This window comes from Coenobita brevimanus, chromosome 31, assembly GCF_032717465.1.
Source record: "Coenobita brevimanus isolate Jiangsu-jjx chromosome 31, ASM3271746v2, whole genome shotgun sequence".
Classification (NCBI taxonomy): domain Eukaryota; kingdom Metazoa; phylum Arthropoda; class Malacostraca; order Decapoda; family Coenobitidae; genus Coenobita; species Coenobita brevimanus.
In genome coordinates, this window is record NC_136984.1 from 31,309,370 (window position 1) to 31,326,206 (window position 16,837).

Consider the following 16,837-nt stretch of genomic DNA (forward strand, 5'->3'; position numbering starts at 1 on the left):
GAAGTCACCATTACAGGGAAATATCTTAAACTGTTATCAGTGCAGCCATAGATGAGATAGTGTGGTGTAGAGGTGGTGGGGTGAGGAGGGTTACACGTGTCTATCAAAATGACGGCCCCGTTTGGCATTAAGGAGGTCAGAGAGGCTTATATGCGGATCCAGGTATATATATGGACAAAAGTTTGCTAAGTATTTCACCCATTCTGCTTTTCTTTTGTATTTATTTATAAAAATATGTTTGATATATTTCCACCTGTTCTACTTGTCACTTTCCTCTGCTGGCTAATATTTCAGTTTCTGTTCTACTTGTCACTTTCCTCTGCTGGCTAATATTCTGCTTTCCATCCTGCTTGTCACTTTCCTCTGCTGGCTAATATTCTGCTTTCCATTCTACTTGTCACTTTCCTCTGCTGGCTAATATTTCAGTTTCTGTTCTACTTGTCACTTTCCTCTGCTGGCTAATATTCTGCTTTCCATTCTGCTTGTCACTTTCCTCTGCTGGCTAATATTCTGCTTTCCATTCTACTTGTCACTTTCCTCTGCTGGCTAATATTTCAGTTTCTGTTCTACTTGTCACTTTCCTCTGCTGGCTAATATTCTGCTTTCCATTCTACTTGTCACTTTCCTCTGCTGGCTAATATTTTTTTTCCATCCTACTTGTCACTTTCCTCTGCTGGCTAATATTTCAGTTTCTGTTCTACTTGTCACTTTCCTCTGCTGGCTAATATTCCACTTTTCATTCTGCTTGTCACTTTCCTCTGCTGCTAATATTCTGCTTTCCATCTACGGTACTTGTCGCTTTTCTCTGCTGGCTAATATTTCAGCTTCCATTCTGCCTGTCACTTTCCTTTGTTGGCTAGTATTTTTTCCATCCTACTTGTCACTTTCCTCTGCTGGCTAATATTCCACCATTCTGCTTGTCACTTTCCTCTGCTGGCTAATATTCTGCTTGTCACTTTCCTCTGCTGGCTAATATTCTGCTTGTCACTTTCCTCTGCTGGCTAATATTCTGCTTGTCACTTTCCTCTGCTGGCTGATATTCCACCATTCTGCTTGTCACTTTCCTCTGCTGGCTGATATTATTTTCCATCCTGCTTGTCACTTTCCTCTGCTGGCAAATATTCTGCTTTCCATTCTGCTTGTCACTTTCCTCTGCTGGCAAATATTCTGCTTTCCACTCTGCTTGTCACTTTCCTCTGCTGGTTAATATTCCACCATTCTGCTTGTCACTTTCCTCTGCTGGCAAATATTCTGCTTTCCATTCTGCTTGTCACTTTCCTCTGCTGGTTAATATTCCACCATTCTGCTTGTCACTTTCCTCTGCTGGCTAATATTCTGCTTTCCATTCTGCTTGTCACTTTCCTCTGCTGGCTAATATTCCTAAGTTGAGAAAGGCTTGGTATGTTTCTCTGCCCATAGATACAAAAGTTTGCCTAATATTTCACCTCCTTTATTTATTATTCTTTTATCTGTCTGTCTATTTATCTGTCTGTCTATCTATTGCCAGATGCTTTAATCTCGTAAGGAGTGGCCACAAAAAAATCGCCTCCACGTCGCCCTGTCCCACGCCATTTCACTGCTCCCAGCTCACACCCCCCTCTCTCATATACCTATCCACTCCATCCCTCCATCTCATCCTTGGCCCCCCCCTCCCTCTCCCCCCCTCTGTCTCATTCACATACACTCTCCTTGTTAGTCTGTCCATTCCATCATATGTACTCCAAGATTATTATTATTATTATTATTATTATTATTATTACTATTATTATCATTATTATTATTGAAACCCCCCTACCCCCCTGGGGTTAGGGGGGTTTCAAGAATACTCCCCCAGTATCCCTGCTTGTCATACGAGGCGACTAAAAGGGTTGGTGGTGGGTTAGTGCCCCACCCCGTAAAAAGAACTAACTAAAAAAGCAAATAAAGCGCCTCGGACCCGGACGGACCATACGTTGACGACTAAGGAACGGACAAAGGACATTCTGAGGGTGGGAACGTGGAATGTGAGAGGAGTGAATGATGAAGTGAAAGAGAGAGAGATTGTCCAGGTGCTTGAGGATGCAAAAGTGGATATATGTGGATTGACTGAAACTAAATGGAAAGGTGAAAGGATGAGAGAATGGGAATACGGTGTAGGTATATGTGCGGGAGTCAGTGAGAATGAGAGGGCAAGAGAGGGAGTATGTCTGATGATAAGCAAGAAGTGGAAGGAGAATATAAGAGAGTATGGAACAGTGGGTGCAAGGATTGTATGGGTGAGGATGAAAGTAGGTATACAAGCATGGGCGATTGTATGTGTGTATGCTCCAACAGAGGATCGAGTGGCAAGAGTGAAAGATGAGTTTTGGGCGAGAGTAGAAGCATGTATGGATAAGTTTGAGAGGAGCGAGAGAGTGCTGTTGATTGGAGACATGAATGGCAAAGTTGGGAATGTACGAGTGGATGGAGTGGTTGGTCAGTGGGGTGTGCCAGCTGAAGCAGATGGGAATGGTAGTGCTTTGGTGGACATCTGTGCTGGTAAGGGGTTGGCAATAGCCAACGCCTACTTTCGTCATAAGATGATCCGCCGGTATACATGGAGAGTAATGAGGAGGATGGATGGTGAACTTGTTGAATGAAAGGCAATGATAGACTACGTGTGTGTGGATGAGCGAATGAGAAGACAAGTGTTGGATGCAAGGGTGTGGAGAGGGTGGGGGAACGGAGTCTCGGACCATCACTTAGTGATGGCCAAGGTAGAGCCGCAAAGAAAGTGGTTGAGGAGACGAAGGGGAAGACAGGAGGAAGCAGCTCCTGTGAGAAGAGTGGAGAAATTGCAAGATAGTGAGAAAAGGACAGAGTATAAGAGCATAGTGGAAGAAAGATTGGGAAGGTATGAGCTAGAGCAGATGGAAGGGGCGGAAGACGTATGTAAGATATTCACGGAAGAGATAAGCGCAGCGTGTGAGGCGGTTTGTGGAGTGAGGAGGAGATGCAAGGGTGTGCAAGGGACAGCATGGTGGAATGATGAGGTGAAACGAGCTGTGGAACAAAAGAAGAAGGCATATGGTGAATGGTTGGCGAGTAGAGGTGTCGTAAAGACTTTGTATTTGCTTGTAGAGGCGTATATTTTAGACTTGTGGTCGAGCGGCTTTTATATCTTGTAGTAGTTTCCCCACCAGATGTCATGTAGTGACGGGAGAGGTAAAGAATAGTATGGGACTATTTTTATTTGTCTTGGAAATATTAAACAGGTATAATAGTATAAGTCCTGGGTAGCTACCTCCCTGTCTCGCTATCTCTCTCTCTCTCTCTGTTCTAAAGCTAATCTCCGTCTCAACCTCTCTCTAGGGTCGCTTGTCTCCTTCTAAACTCTCTTTCCTAACATCTCGTGTAGTAGGGTGTGTGTGTCACGTATCTTCATGGCAACAGAACTTTCTCACGAGAGGACTGCTGACAGCTAACTGAATCATCTCCTTACTGGCCGCTGTCGTCAGCTTTCCTCCGTGTAAGCGTTTAGCGCTGCTCGCTTCTCGCAAACACAACACCTTCTCATCATTTGACTTCCTGCTTCTATCTCTCTCTATCTATCTATTTATCTATCTATCTAGTATGATTTGCAATTATAATATGGAGACCTACCACATTGCTCTGCCGCGCAAAATGGCGTACCATCGACATTTAATAGTCATAACATATTAATACATATTATATATACATTATAATGAACTTATAAGCTAATTAAGTGAAATACATAATATTGTAAAGTAACATAATTGTATGAATATTGTATACATATATTATTCATAGTAAATAGTGATTATTCAGTAATATTACATTTTAAATAAGTTGAATACATATTGGAATAAATGCAATATAATTGTGCAATGGTAATACTGCTAAGTTATACATTACATATTTGAGTTATCACTTTAGTAATGTCTAATATTTCATCTAACTTGTATGATGATACTGGTAATATAGAATTGTGCTATAATTGTATGACTTATAATATTGTACTAACATTGTGGTACTACATAATTGTGTTGGCCTTATAATTGTAGTTACATTTTGTTAATGCAACTATTACATATGTGTCTTGGCCTTATAATTGTAGTTAAAGTTACATAAAAGTTACATCTTGTTAATGCAACTGTTTTGTCGTTACATAATTGTTACATATCGTTTGTAGGTACATAATTGTTGTTAAAGTTACATAAAAGTTACATCTTGTTAATGCAACTGTTACATAATTGGCAAAGTGTAACATAATGCAATCGTTTGTCGTTACATAATTGTTACATATCGTTTGTAGGTACATAATTGTAGTTAAAGTTACATAAAAGTTACATCTTGTTAATGCAACTGTTACATAATTGGCAAAGTGTAACATAATGCAATCGTTTGTCGTTACATAATTATAATATGGAGTAACATAATTGTAATAACTGCAGTCCTAACATATGCTGCGGTCGATGATAGTGATGATGTGTCGTGCCACTTGTATGTGGAGACAACAATTTGCTTTTTTGTTTGTAGTTTACGTGGTATTTTGACTTATGTAGTAACACTTACACTTATTTTCATTTGTTTGTTATGTGATCTTACTCTATTTCTCTTTTTTCTTTCTTACTTTTCTTTCTTTCTTTCTTCTTTTTTTTTTTTTTTCTTTTTTTCTATAGTTTGTTTTTCTTTGCTTGTGTACGCTTTTTTCCATGTTGTTCATGGTTACATAATTACTGGCTAATTTCCTTGGGATACTTTTTCAAAGTTTAGTTTATATTGCACAGATATTACTGAAAATGATATTATATAGTCCCATATTTTGTTATTTTATATAAAAAAAAATATATATACATATATACAGTATTAACTATACACACTGACTTGTTCACCTGTACCTATCGTGAGTAATATGTGTGTCAGCACTGTGTGGAAATCATTGTCTTCACGATTGTGTTGAAGATGTTCACTCTTGCTAACGGCATTTGTGTTGGCCATTTTTTTCCTTTCTCTAGTTTACCTTGTAACTTAATTTATCTGTTTCCACTAGGTAGCTTTAATTAATAAATGTTTAATACAGTTCTTTTAATCGCTCACTGAGTAACTGTGATGGTATATTTTCTTTATCACTTGTAGATATAATAATGTATAGTTGTATGTATGAAACACGTATTTTATGTAGGTATAAATGGTAACACTCGTTGGGAGTAAATAAATGTTATAATAAATGAATGAATATATACAGTGTAGAATATTTATTGTTGGTGATTATTTAGTGTTTGAGTTATGGAGATAACTGAAGTAAGTATGTGTATTTAAACTGTAACTATACAGCACGTTTTATATGTTTGTGCAGAAGCTTATTGTCTATCACTGTGTATTGTATAAATGAAGTAATTATGTAACTTACTAATTTTTACCGTGGTGGGAAATGGTGTGAGTGGTGGTGCACGTGGTGTGTTGACTGACGTGGCGTCTGTTCAGCAAGCACGCATGATGACCTCAACTTCCCACACTTGTAGCTGTGGTGAGTGAATGAGTAGCGATGAGTAACTTGAGTGAAGACGAGTGAGTAAGATGAGTTGTAAATCGTGTCTCACTCTTCGTTTGTTTGTTCCCTTTATTCTATGTGGAAGTTTTCTCTGTCCTTTTCTCTAGTGATTTATTCGTTGTGGGATGAAGACTGCCGCTACTTGTAGGTGCGTGTAGAAGATTATACAGACGACGTAGAGTTGTTAATTGTAGTTGATTGTAGATGGCTGTAGTTGATTGTAGATGGCTGTAGACTTTGTAGAACTGAAGCTAACCTTGTAGTCTCGGTTGCTTTTGTAGAAATTTGCTTTTAATTCGGAGACGATGTCCGCAGATTTGCTGGTTTGTCGTTAAGCTACTTGCAAGGCGTCGAGTGATCTCTTGACCTCTGCATCAGCGTAATGATCTGGGAGACGGAGGGGGCAGGAGCTGATATTGTTGGTTGTTGTCAATCTTGATATTTTGTAGGAATTTAATGTTGATTCGTAGACGAGGTTCGTATACGTTCGCTGCTACCAAATGTCATAAAGACTTTGTATCATAAAGCAGCGACTTTTATATCTTGTAGTAGTTTCCCCACCAGATGTCATGTAGTGACGGGAGAGGTAAAGAATAGTATGGGACTATTTTTATTTGTCTTGGAAATATTAAACAGGTATAATAGTATAAGTCCTGGGTAGCTACCTCCCTGTCTCGCTATCTCTCTCTCTCTCTCTGTTCTAAAGCTAATCTCCGTCTCGACCTCTCTCCAGGGTCGCTTGTCTCCTTCTAAACTCTCTTTCCTAACATCTCGTGTAGTAGGGTGTGTGTGTCACGTATCTTCATGGCAACAGAACTTTCTCACGAGAGGACTGCTGACAGCTAACTGAATCATCTCCTTACTGGCCGCTGTCGTCAGCTTTCCTCCGTGTAAGCGTTTAGCGCTGCTCGCTTCTCGCAAACACAACACCTTCTCATCATTTGACTTCCTGCTTCTATCTGTCTCTCTATCTATCTATTTATCTATCTATCTAGTATGATTTGCAATTATAATATGGAGACCTACCACAGAGGTAGGGGAGAAGATGAGAGAGAGAAGAGAGAGGTATATGTGAGCAGAAGGGAGGTTAAGAGACTGGTGAAGGAGAGTAAGAAGAAAGTGGATGAAGAGTTTGGGAGGAATCTGAGTGTAAAATGGAGGGAGTGTAAGAAATTGTTTTGGAAGGAGGTAAAGTAAGGCAGTGTGAAAGGGGAAATAGTAGGGGAGTGAAAGATAGGAATAATAGATTGTTGGTGGAGAAGAGAGAGAAATTGAGGAGATGGAAGGAGCACTTTGAGGATTTGTTGAATGTAGAGAGTGAGAGCAGTGTGCATATAAGTGGTTGGGGAATGGCTGGGAGAAGAAGAGATGAGAGGAGGGACGAAGAGATCAGTAGGTCGGAAGTAGTGGAAGCGATGAAGAAGATTAAGCTGGGAAAGGCCCCAGGAATTGATGGAGTGTGTGGTGAAATGCTTCGGTATGGGGGTGAGATTGTTGTGGAGTGGATATGGAAGTTGTGTAGATTGGCTTGGGAAGAGGGAAGGGTTCCAGAGGACTGGAAATCAGGTATAATTGTTCCTCTGTACAAAGGAAAAGGGGAGAGAGAAGTATGTGGTAACCATAGGGGTATTTGCCTTCTTAGTGTGACTGGTAAAATATATGGTAGAATACTCATTGATAGGGTTAGGCATATGACAGAGGAGCTAGTTGGAGAAGAACAAGGGGGATTTAGGAAGGGAAAAGGGTGTGTAGATCAGATATTTGTTCTAAGATGTTTAGTGGAGAAGTATCTAGAGAAGGGAAGGAAAGTGTATGCTGCCTTCATGGACTTGGAGAAAGCTTATGACAGAATAGATAGGAAAGGTATGTGGAAGGTATTAAGAATATATGGAGTGGAGGGGAAATTGTTCAGTGCTGTGAAGAGTATGTACGAGGGAGCTAGGGCTACGGTGCGAGTGGATGGTGAGCTGAGTGAGTTCTTTGATCTCAATGTGGGACTGAAACAGGGGTGTGTGATGTCTCCATGGCTGTTTAATATATATATGGATGGGGTTGTAAAGGAGGTGCAAGGTAGGGCAGTGGATGTGGGGGTGGCCCTAATGAATGAGGGTGAGATTTGGAAGCTTCCAGTGTTGCTGTTTGCTGATGATACAGTATTGTTGAGTGAAGATGAATGGGAGTTGCAAGGTTTGGTGAATGAATTTGGGACAGTGTGTAGGAGGAGGAAGCTGAAAGTTAATGTAAACAAAATTAAAGTTATGGTGTTTGAGAGGAATGAAGTCACAGAGTGTGCAGTGAGGTTGGATGGTGAGGATATGGAGAATGTGAGTGCATTCAAGTACTTGGGTAGTGTGATGAGTAAGGATGGAACTTTGGGGGATGAAGTACGTGAAAGGGTACAGCAGGGAAGAAAGGTTGTTGGTACACTGAAAGCAGTGATGAGAAATAGGGAGGTGAGTATGGAAGTTAAGAAGTCACTGCATGATGGTATTGTGATCCCTACCCTGATGTATGGAAGCGAGGCGTGGACCTTGCAAGAGGGGAACAAGTCAAGAGTGAGAGCAGTGGAGATGAGTTACTTGAGAGGAGCATGTGGAGTGACATGGAGGGACAGGTTGACGAATGAAGAAGTGAAGGAACGTTGTGGGGTAGATGTGGATGTGGTTGAAAAGATTAGGAGAAATACACTGAGGTGGTTTGGACATGTGGAGAGAATGGAGAATGAAAGACTGACTAAGAGGGTGTATGTAGGTGAGGTGGAGGGAGGGAGAGGGAGGGGTAGACCGAGGATGAGGTGGAGGGATGGAGTTGAGAGGTATATGAGGGAGGGGGGGGTGAGTTGGAGGGAGGGGAGTCAAATGGTGGGTGACAGAGTGACTTGGAGGCGTTTTGTCTGCGGCCACCCTTTGCGGGATTAGGGCGTCAGGCTATAGATAGATAGATAGTTAGATTATTATTATTATTATTATTATTGTTGTTGTTGTTGTTGTTGTTGCTCTTCTTCTTATTGTTATTATCATCATCATCGTCATCATCATTGTCATCGTCATTAATATTTTTTATAAAAATAATAATAATAATGATATTAATTATCATTATTATTACTGGTATTATTATTATTTTTTAATTATTTTTATTATTATTATTATTATTACTGAATATTATTATTATTATTATTATTATTATTATTTTTATCATCATCATTATTATTATCATCATCATCATCATTATTACTGTTATTTTTACCATTATTATTGTTATTATTAATATTGTTATTATTATTATTTTTTTTTACAGTAGCTATGGTATATTATTTGTATTAGTATCATCATCATCATCTATCATTCTTCCTCCTCCTCCTCCTTATCACCACCACCACCACCACAACCCCAGCCTCTCAAAACCAAGACAAAACCAGACAACAAATTGAAAACACAATAAATCTTCGCCAGAGCTGGATCCACCGCACCCCAGTCATCACCTCGGCCACTTTGGACGAGTTGGCCGGCCGGAAGCTGTTCTTTAAGGCCGAGAACCTACAGAAAACAGGCTCCTTCAAGGCCAGGGGTGCCTGTAACGCGGTGAGGACATTGCTGTGACTGAGTTCTGTCTGTCTGTCTGTCTGTTTATCTGTCTGTCTATCTGTCTGTCTATCTATCTATCTGTCTGTCTGTCTATTTATCTGTCTGTCTGTCTGTCTATCTCTGCTTTCCTTCAAGATGAGCTTGGCAATTTTTCAAGTTGCATAGAATGGTAGGAAGCGTTTTACATCACAGGTACAGAGTTGGCTGATGTGTTTGGCAGCAGCTGATGCCTAAACCATTCTTCAAACACTGTGGAATTCATCTGGTTATGGTAGTTGCTGTCGTTTTTAGCTTGAAAAACTAAGTCAGCATTGTTGACAATGCCATCTTTTATTGTGTTGGTTTGTTGTGATGCAGTGTCAGTCCAACAAGTTCCAGCAGTGTAATTCATCAAGATAAACAAAATTCTGGAATGATGATTTGAGCTGCCACATTTCTCACACAAATCTCGTCCAAGCTGCAACAACATCACTCCTTTCCATAAGGAATTTGTGGCCATCAGTCTTTGCAAACTTAAATCCAGTTTGTAAGAGAACCAGGCAAAGGGACTCAGTACAACCATTGAAAGAGATGGTTGCTTGGAGTTCTTCCCTTATTTTGTGCAGTGTAAAGATTTCATAGAATGTTACAAGCTTTATTTAATTTAGAGCAAGTCACACTGTCACCCACCATTTGACTGCCCTCCCCCCAACTCACTCCCCCCTCCCTCATATACCTCTCAACTCCATCCCTCCACCTCATCCTTGGTCTTCCCCTCCCTCTCCCTCCCTCCACTTCACCCACATACACCCTCTTAGTCAGTCTTTCATTCTCCGTTCTCTCCACATGTCCAAACCATCTCAACTTCATCCCTCCACCTCATCCTCAGTCTTCCCCTCCCTCTCCCTCCCTCCAACTCACCCACATACACCCTCTTAGTCAGTCTTTCATTCTCCATTCTCTCCACATGTCCAAACCATTTCAACTCCATCCCTCCACCTCATCCTCGGTCTTCCCCTCCCTCTCCCTCCCTCCACCTCACCTACATACACCCTCTTAGTCTTTCATTCTCCATTCTCTCCACATGTCCAAACCACCTCAGTGTATTTCTCCTTCCTTCTTCCTTGTATTAAAAAAGGGAAACTTTACTAATTTTTGTTATGTATGTAAGTTTTTTTTTTTTTTAAATAACAGAACGGAGGAAGGAAAAACAAATGATTAAAAAAAAAATAATCCATACACCAGATTACTGGTGTCCTCTGTTCATAAAATATCTGTAACAGTTAGACTTGAACAGCTGTGGGTTGAAATTTGGAGGGAAACAACTCTGGGGAAGCGAGTTCCAGAGAGATGCAGTTCGTGGAATGAAAGATTTCTGATAGGCAGAAGTTCTGCAATATGGCTGAGTGACATTCCAGTCATGAGCACTACCAGATGCCCGTGTGGCACGAGGGAAGGCATGGAGAGGTGGCACCATGGACGCAACTTCGTCTGAGCATTTGCCAAAAAAATATCTGTAAAATAATGCAAGGGAGGCAACATTCCTTCTTACTTGTAGGGGAGGTAGTTTATGTGTAATGGCAGGGTTGTTAATAATTCTAACAGCTTTGTTCTGAATTTTGTCTAGTTGTTTTAATGCAACCTCTCCACAACCATTCCATAAGGGTGAGCAATATTCAAGCTGAGAGCGCACATGACTCTTATAAATTATAGCTAACTGCTCATCGGTGAAGAAGTTACGGACTCTGTACAATAATCCAAGTTTCTTTGAGGCAGTTTTAGCAAGTGATCTGACATGAGATGTCCAGCTGAGGGCACTGTTAAGTGAAACACCGAGAATTTCAATACTTTTGGAGATGAGAATATTAGTAGCACTGAAGGTAATGTACGAATCTGGCAATATCTGTCTATTAGTAAATTCCATATATTTAGTTTTACTAGTATTAAAAGAAACAAGGTTGTTTTGTCCCCATTCACTGATCGTAGATAGATCTTGATTTATGGAGATGGCTGTACTGAGTTGAGAGGTAGAGATATTAGACTTTGTAAATGGATGTCTGAGTGTGAATGAACTATGTAGTGTTGAGTCATCTGCATATGAGTGAATGGGATTGTGGGTGACAGATAAGAGATCATTAATATGAACCAGAAATAGGGTTGGCACCAGAACTGATCCCTGCGGCACACAGGCGTTAATTGAGTGGAAATTGGAATATACATCATCTACTTTTACTCTTATTTTCCTGTCACTAAGATATGAAGAAATCAAAGGAACAAAAGACGTTAGTCCATAGCAAGGGAGTTTGGACAGCAGGGAACGGTGCCATACTCTGTCGAAAGCTTTAGAGATATCAAGAGCTACTGCATGAGTTTCTCCAAAAAAGATCAACAGATTGATGGATGGTATGTGTTAAGAGATTGAGTATGTCAATGGTGGATCTTTCGTGGCAAAAACCATATTGTCTATCACTAATTAAGTTGTTGGATTCAAGATGTTTAACAATGTGCTTATTAATTAAAGTTTCTAATACCATACCAAGAGAAGCTGTGACAGCTATTGGTCTGTAATCGGAGGGGTCAGACGAACTTCCTTTCTTCGGAATTGGGTGGATATTGGCTTCTTTCCGTGAATTTGGGAATAAAGAAGTACGTATGCATAGTCTAAATAATTTAGCTAGGACAGAGGCAAGTTCAGGGGAACACTTTTTCAAAACAATTGGCGGAATTCCATCTGGGCCTAGAGCTTTGTTGGTAGGTAAATTGTCTAGGATGGATTTTACGTATCTTGTCTGTATTTTAAGTGGGGCAATTTCGGGAGAATCAAGTTCCAGTACTGGGACATTCTGGCTGGTATCGTCTATGGTAGAGTTTCTGGCAAAGATATCTGCTTTCCCACGTGGGTCATTTGTAATGTTGCCATCTGAAGATTTTAGTGGGGGAATGGAAGATGACTTGTTAAAGTTATTATTGAAAGAATTAAGAGTTGACCAGAATATTCTATTGTCATTAGGGTTGTTAAGTAGTTTTGATGCTTCCTTTTGAAGAAAGTTTGATTTAGATAGATTTAATACAGCTTTTGCATGATTTCTAGCAATTTTAAATTGGGAGAGTGATTCAGATGTTTTTTATTTTAAGCAAGAGTTATATGCTAATGACTTTTGGGCTGTTGCTCTGGCACAGTTGCCATGGAACCATTTTGGAGAGTTCGATCTTTTAGTGAACTGTTGACTTGGTATGAATAAATCCATACCAGCTAGTATTAAGTCGCAAATGTGGGACTGGGTAGAATTGGCATGACTAGAGAAGAAAGACTGTCATGGAATGTCAGCAAGATAATTTCTAAATCCATCCCAGTCTGCCCTATCAATGTGCCATTGGGTCACCCTGACAGGTTCAGAACCGGGAGGTGTGGGAGGTACTAATGAGGCTTTGATGAGATTGTGGTCAGAGGTTCCAAGTGGTGACAGTACCTCTATCCTGTATTGATCTGGATTATTTGTCAAGAATAAATCCAAGAGATGGGCATTATGGTCAGGGTTATCAGGTATTCTGGTTGGTTGCTTTACCAGCTGGGTGAGATTAAACGATTCCGCAAACAGCTCGCATTCTAGACCAGCGTCATCAGTCCGGGCAGAATGCAATAACCATTCAACATTATGTATATTAAAATCACCCAAAATGGTAATTTCGGTGCCAAGGGCAAGGTTAAGGTTACTCAACTGAGTGGATATGGAATCAAATACACTGGGTTCCGAAGAAGCATTGGGTGAATGATAAACTACACAAATATATTTGGTAATGTTTTGACAATTTAGTTTATACAATGAGTAATCAAAACTGGATGAAGTGAAGTTTAAAATAGTGTCAACTGCATATTGGGATTTGATATAACAACAGGTGCCGCCCTTGTTATGGAATTATTATAAGCAATATTAGAAGTGCGTGGGGGCGCTGACCATCCACACACTCAATGTAGTGCAGCTCTAAGGTGTCTGCCCTTTCCTCCCCTTCCTTCTTTCCTTCCATCCTCTTCTGTCTTTCTCTCCTTCATTCTTTCCTCTTCCTTCTGCCTGTAGGAGCCTTTACACTCCCTCTTCTGTCTTTCTTTCCTTCATTCTTTCCTCTTCCTTCTGCCTATGGGTGACTTTACACTCTCTCTTCTGTCTTTCTTTCCTTCATTCTTTCCTCTTCCTTCTGCCTGTGGATGACTTTACACTCTCTCTTCTGTCTTTCTTTCCTTCATTCTTTCCTCTTCCTTCTGCCTATGGGTGACTTTACACTCCCTCTTCTGTCTTTCTTTCCTTCATTCTTTCCTCTTCCTTCTGCCTATGGGTGACTTTACACTCTCTCTTCTGTCTTTCTTTCCTTCATTCTTTCCTCTTCCTTCTGCCTATGGGTGACTTTACACTCCCTCTTCTGTCTTTCTTTCCTTCATTCTTTCCTCTTCCTTCTGCCTATGGGTGACTTTACACTGAGTGACAAGCCAAATGGTTTCCTGTACACCAGGAAACCATTTACTATGCTGGGTGGTAACCATAACACTAAATTATGGCACCTAGTGCTTTATTGAGTAATTAAGGCGCTCCAATTAGATTGAGCCGGTGCAGGTTTATATCCAAGGGGTGGTTGGGGTTTATTGCTCACATAATGCCACTCAGGGATGAGTGAGGCTGGTCACTCTTATCTTAAATGTCAGGACCAACTTGCCTAGCCCTGGGCTCCTACGCTTCTCATGAGGCAACACAGGATTGGATGATGGATGGATGGTATTATAAGTCAGATTATTATAAGTAGAACTGTAAGTGGAAATTTTATAAGTGGAATTATAAGTGGTATTATAAGTGGAATTATAAGTGGAATTATAAGTGGTATTATAAGTGGAATTACAAGTGGAATTATAAGTGGCATTATAAGTGGACTAATATGTGGAATTATAAGTGGACTAATAAGTGGAGTAATTTCAGGTGTTTTTGGAGAAGCAGCACAACCCCAACAGTCCTGGGGTTGTCACACACAGCAGCGGCAACCATGGCCAGGCGCTGGCATACGCGGCAAGTACGTCTATCTGTCTATCTATCTAACTGTCTGTCAGTCTGTCGATATAGCTGTCTGTCTATCTATCTATCTATTGCCAGACGCCTTAATCCCATAAGGGGTGGCCACAAACAAATCACCTCCATGTTGCCCTGTCCCCTGCCACTTCACTGCCCTGCTCCCAGCTCACACCCCCCTCTCTCATATACCTCTCCCTCCATCTCCATCTCATCTCATGGTTTTGTTAGTGACATGTGAAAAATACAAAATGCTGATGAAACACAACACACCAAATGACTGCTCTCCACGCTGCTTGATCTCTGGCAGCCTCCCTATTCAGTCCCCTATCCCTGAGGGCACACTCTTATGATCATCCTATGTCTTTTTTGGTCTGCCTCTCACAACCATTATTATTATTATTGTTAATATTATTATTATTTATTATTATTATTATTATTATTATTATATTGTTATTATTATTATTTTTATTGTTATTATTATTATTATTATTATTATTATTATTATCGAGGTGTGTGTATGTCAGGTTCAAGTTTGCAAAGGTGAAAGTGGCAGTTATTGTAGCATATGCACCGTGTGAGGACAGGAGTGAGAGAGAGAAAGACAGGTTTTGGGATGAGCTGGGTGAAGTAATGGGAGAAATGCCCAGGAGCTATATAGTGATAGTGATGGGGGATATGAATGGAAGAGTAGGCACTGGTCCTGAGGATGACATAATGGGTTGTTATGGAGTACCAGGAGAAAATGATAATGGGAAGCAACTAAAGGATGTGTGTCAGGAGAGGAGGTTGTGCATTTGTAACTCGTATTTCAAACACACAGATGTACATAAATAGACATGGTATAGAGGGAACGGGGATCGTGTTGAAAGAAGCCTGATTGATTACGTGCTTGTAGAGAGGTCGATGATGGGAATGGTTGCTGATACGAGGGCTGTGAGAGGACGATGTGGAGGTCTGTCAGATCATATGATTGTGGTATGCAAGATCAAGCTGAGAGGAGTGAGGTGCATCAAGAGAGAGAGAAGCAGTCAGGGAGAAAGACTGAAAGTTGAGAAGCTGAGGATCAAAGAAATGGCAGATGATTACAGGACCAAAGTAGAGGACAAGTTAGAATTACTGAATTGGAATGAAATGGATCTGGACAGCCTGTGGAATGCATATAGGGATTGGTTAGTTAGGAATGCTAAAGCGGTGTATGGTGTGGCAAGAGTAACAACAAAGAAGAAAGGTACGGCATGGTGGGATGAGAAGGTTGAGAGAGCAGTGGAGGAAAAGAGGAAGAAGTGGCTAAAGTGGTTACAGGACAGGGGTTCAGTTGAAATAAGAACTGAATATACTGAGAGCAAGAAGCACGTAGAGAGACTAGTGAAGAGGAAAAAGGAGGAGGTAAAGGATGATCTGGGAAGAAAAATGAATGCGAACTACTCTGAAAATAGGAAGTTACTCTGGAAAGAGGTGTGGAAATGTAGCAGTGAAAGTGGAAAGAAATGTGATGGTGTGAAGGATGCAGGTGGAGATGAAGTAAGGACCAGATGCAAAGAATATTTTGAAAGCCTAATGAATGAAAATAGAGAGAGCAGTGCGGCTGTAAACATGATTGGTTTTGGGGTGTGCAGAAAAGGAATGCAGTGCCAGGAGACATGACGCTTGCACAGGTGAAGAGTGCTGTGAAGCGGCTGAAAAATGGGAAAGCTGATGGGGTTGATGAGGTGTATGCAGAGATGCCTAAGTGTAGTGGAGAGAGTGGAATGAAGTGCTTGTTGGAGATATGTAAGAAGGCATGGATGAGTGAAACTGTGCCTGCAGAGTGGAAAAAGGCTGTGATTGTACCCCTGTACAAAAATAAAGGTGAGCGAAGTGAGTGCAAGAATTATCGTGGCATAAGTTTATTGAGTGTGGTAAGGAAGGTATATGGAAGAATTATGATAGAGAAAGTAAGAGAGATATCAGAAGTCCTAGTGAGTGATGAACAGGGTGGCTTTAGGAGTAGCAGAGGATGTGTGGATCAAGTATTTGCAGTGAGACAGGTAGCAGAGAAGGCTTGTGAGAAGGACCATAAGGTGTTTATGGCATTCATGGATCTGGATAAAGCATAAGAAAAAGTGGACAGAGAGGGACTGTGAAAATTTGTGCGCATGTATGGTGTAGCTGGTAAGCAGCTAGGTGCTGTCAAGAGTTTTTATGATGGTAGCGAAGCATGTGTAAGGGTTAATGGGCATCTAAGTGAATGGTTCACGATTGGTGTGGGCGTGCAACAAGGTTGTGTGTTGTCCCCATGGTTGTTCAATGTATGTATGGATGGGGTGATGAGAGAAGTAAAAACATGAGTACTGGAGAGAGGGATGGCATTGGTAATGCATGGTGACGGATGGAATATCTCAAATTTGTTCTGTGCTCATGATGCGGTACTGCTTGCAAGTACCGGACAAGAACTTGGTAGGCTAGTGCAGAGTTTTGCTGATGTCTGTGAGCATCGTGCCTTGAGAGTAAATGTAGAGAAGAGTAATGTGATGGTTATTGAGAGAGAAGGTGACTCCCAGTGTGATTTCACAGTGAATGGAAAGAGATTGGAATTGGTGATAGAGTTCAAATACTAGGGTACAATGATAGAAAAGAGAGGAAAATGTGCAAAAGAAGTTGAAAGTAGAGTGACACAAGGAAGAAAAGTAGCTGGTGCAATGAAGGCC

At 40.8% G+C, this 16,837-nt stretch overlaps 1 protein-coding gene across 1 annotated transcript in view; it reads left to right on the forward strand.

Moving 5' to 3' along the window:
• Positions 1-16,837, forward strand: part of LOC145395443 (serine racemase-like) — a 39,923-nt gene continuing 23,086 nt past the window's right edge. The window contains exons 1-3 of the mRNA XM_080269047.1: positions 1-162; positions 8,986-9,114; positions 14,061-14,151. Coding sequence (XP_080125173.1) covers positions 109-162; positions 8,986-9,114; positions 14,061-14,151 — 274 coding nt within the window. The 5' untranslated portion in view covers positions 1-108. The remainder of the gene's footprint in view (positions 163-8,985; positions 9,115-14,060; positions 14,152-16,837) is intronic.